We start from the raw sequence: 1,260 nt of genomic DNA, 5'->3' as shown, positions 1-1,260 counted from the left end.
ATCTTCCTTCCGTAGAGTGGCTGGTGGGTTTGAACCGCCAGCCTTTTGCTTAGCAGTCAAGTGCCTTAGCCACTATGCTACCAGAATTCCCACGCCATATATAGTACGATCTTATTTAGAAAAAAAAATTGTCTAGGGATACCACCTCAGAAACCCAAGGAGGGGTCACTATGAGTCGGGACCGACTTGACAGCAGAGAGTTTGGTTTTCGGCTTTATACGTATATGAACACTTTATACGTTATGAATACTGAACTGATGATAGTTATTTCTGGGGATGAGAAGGAACCACTTCATTTCAACTTCCACTTATGTTTTTATAGTATATTGGTTCATTTTTTTACTATGAGTAATTTTAAGTATTTTTGATTTTAGGAAAATGGGACCACTTCTGTCTTTCTTACCTTTTTTTTCCTGAAGGAAAGCAATCAGTACAAAAGCCCCACATATTAGTACCAATTGTGGCAGCAATACTTACTTTTTGGTTGCAAAGAGTTACTGTCGTCCATCAAGTTACAGAGTTGACTTTCTTTAAATTATCACCTAAGTACCAAAACATGACAGATAGTTTTATGAGTCACTTTCCCAAACCCAAACCCACTGCCACTGAGTCAATTCCAATTCATAACGACCCTATTAAGTACCACCAAATACTGAAATATAAAACTATAGCTTCAAGAATCCTTAGGTCTATGCTGGTCTGATAGAACCACTGAGACTATGGCTCCCAGCTGCCCTTCAGGTCCAGCCAAACAAAAGACAGGCATATGAGCTAAACATTTACATTAGGTAGATACACTCCTTGGAGAGAACAATCATGGGAGAATAGAAGGGCTGTGGCATGCACAGGCAGACAGCTCAGGGGGCAGGAATGCATGAAGGGAAGGACACAGGGAAGAGGTAACTGTGAGGAGGAAGTGGGAGGGGAGCTGTTTCATTGTGGTAAATTATAGTTAATGTCATGAGACAAAGTGTATGTTGTGAGCTGCTGCACAGAAAGTGAATATGCTCTGTAAACTTTAACCCAAATCACAATTAAAAAAAAAAAAAGAAAAGAAAAGCCAAGCCTTAGGTCTAATTTTGATCTCCAGCAAACTTACCATGTGACTTCTGACAAGGTAGCAAGTAGGTCTGATTTCCTCCCTATAAAATAATGATACCTACTATTAGGATAAGAGCTCTGGTAGCTTAGTGCCTAAGGCACTTGACTGCTAACCAGAAGGCTGGTGGTTCAAACCCACCAGCCACTCCTCAGAAGGAA

At 40.6% G+C, this 1,260-nt stretch overlaps 1 protein-coding gene across 1 annotated transcript in view; it reads right to left on the bottom strand.

Moving 5' to 3' along the window:
- The window catches only part of ZNF280C (zinc finger protein 280C), a 66,956-nt gene extending 66,448 nt beyond the window's left edge, over positions 1 to 508 (bottom strand). The window contains exon 1 of the mRNA XM_007955758.2: positions 478 to 508. Within this exon, the coding sequence (XP_007953949.2) occupies positions 478 to 508 (31 nt within the window). The remainder of the gene's footprint in view (positions 1 to 477) is intronic.
- Between the last annotated feature and the right edge of the window lie 752 nt (positions 509 to 1,260).

Source organism: Orycteropus afer, unplaced genomic scaffold, assembly GCF_000298275.1.
Source record: "Orycteropus afer afer isolate SDZICR_OR568_19922 unplaced genomic scaffold, OryAfe1.0 scaffold00538, whole genome shotgun sequence".
Lineage (NCBI taxonomy): Eukaryota > Metazoa > Chordata > Mammalia > Tubulidentata > Orycteropodidae > Orycteropus > Orycteropus afer.
Note: the sequence above shows the minus strand (reverse complement) of the source record. Positions and strands in the feature narration are given on the sequence as shown.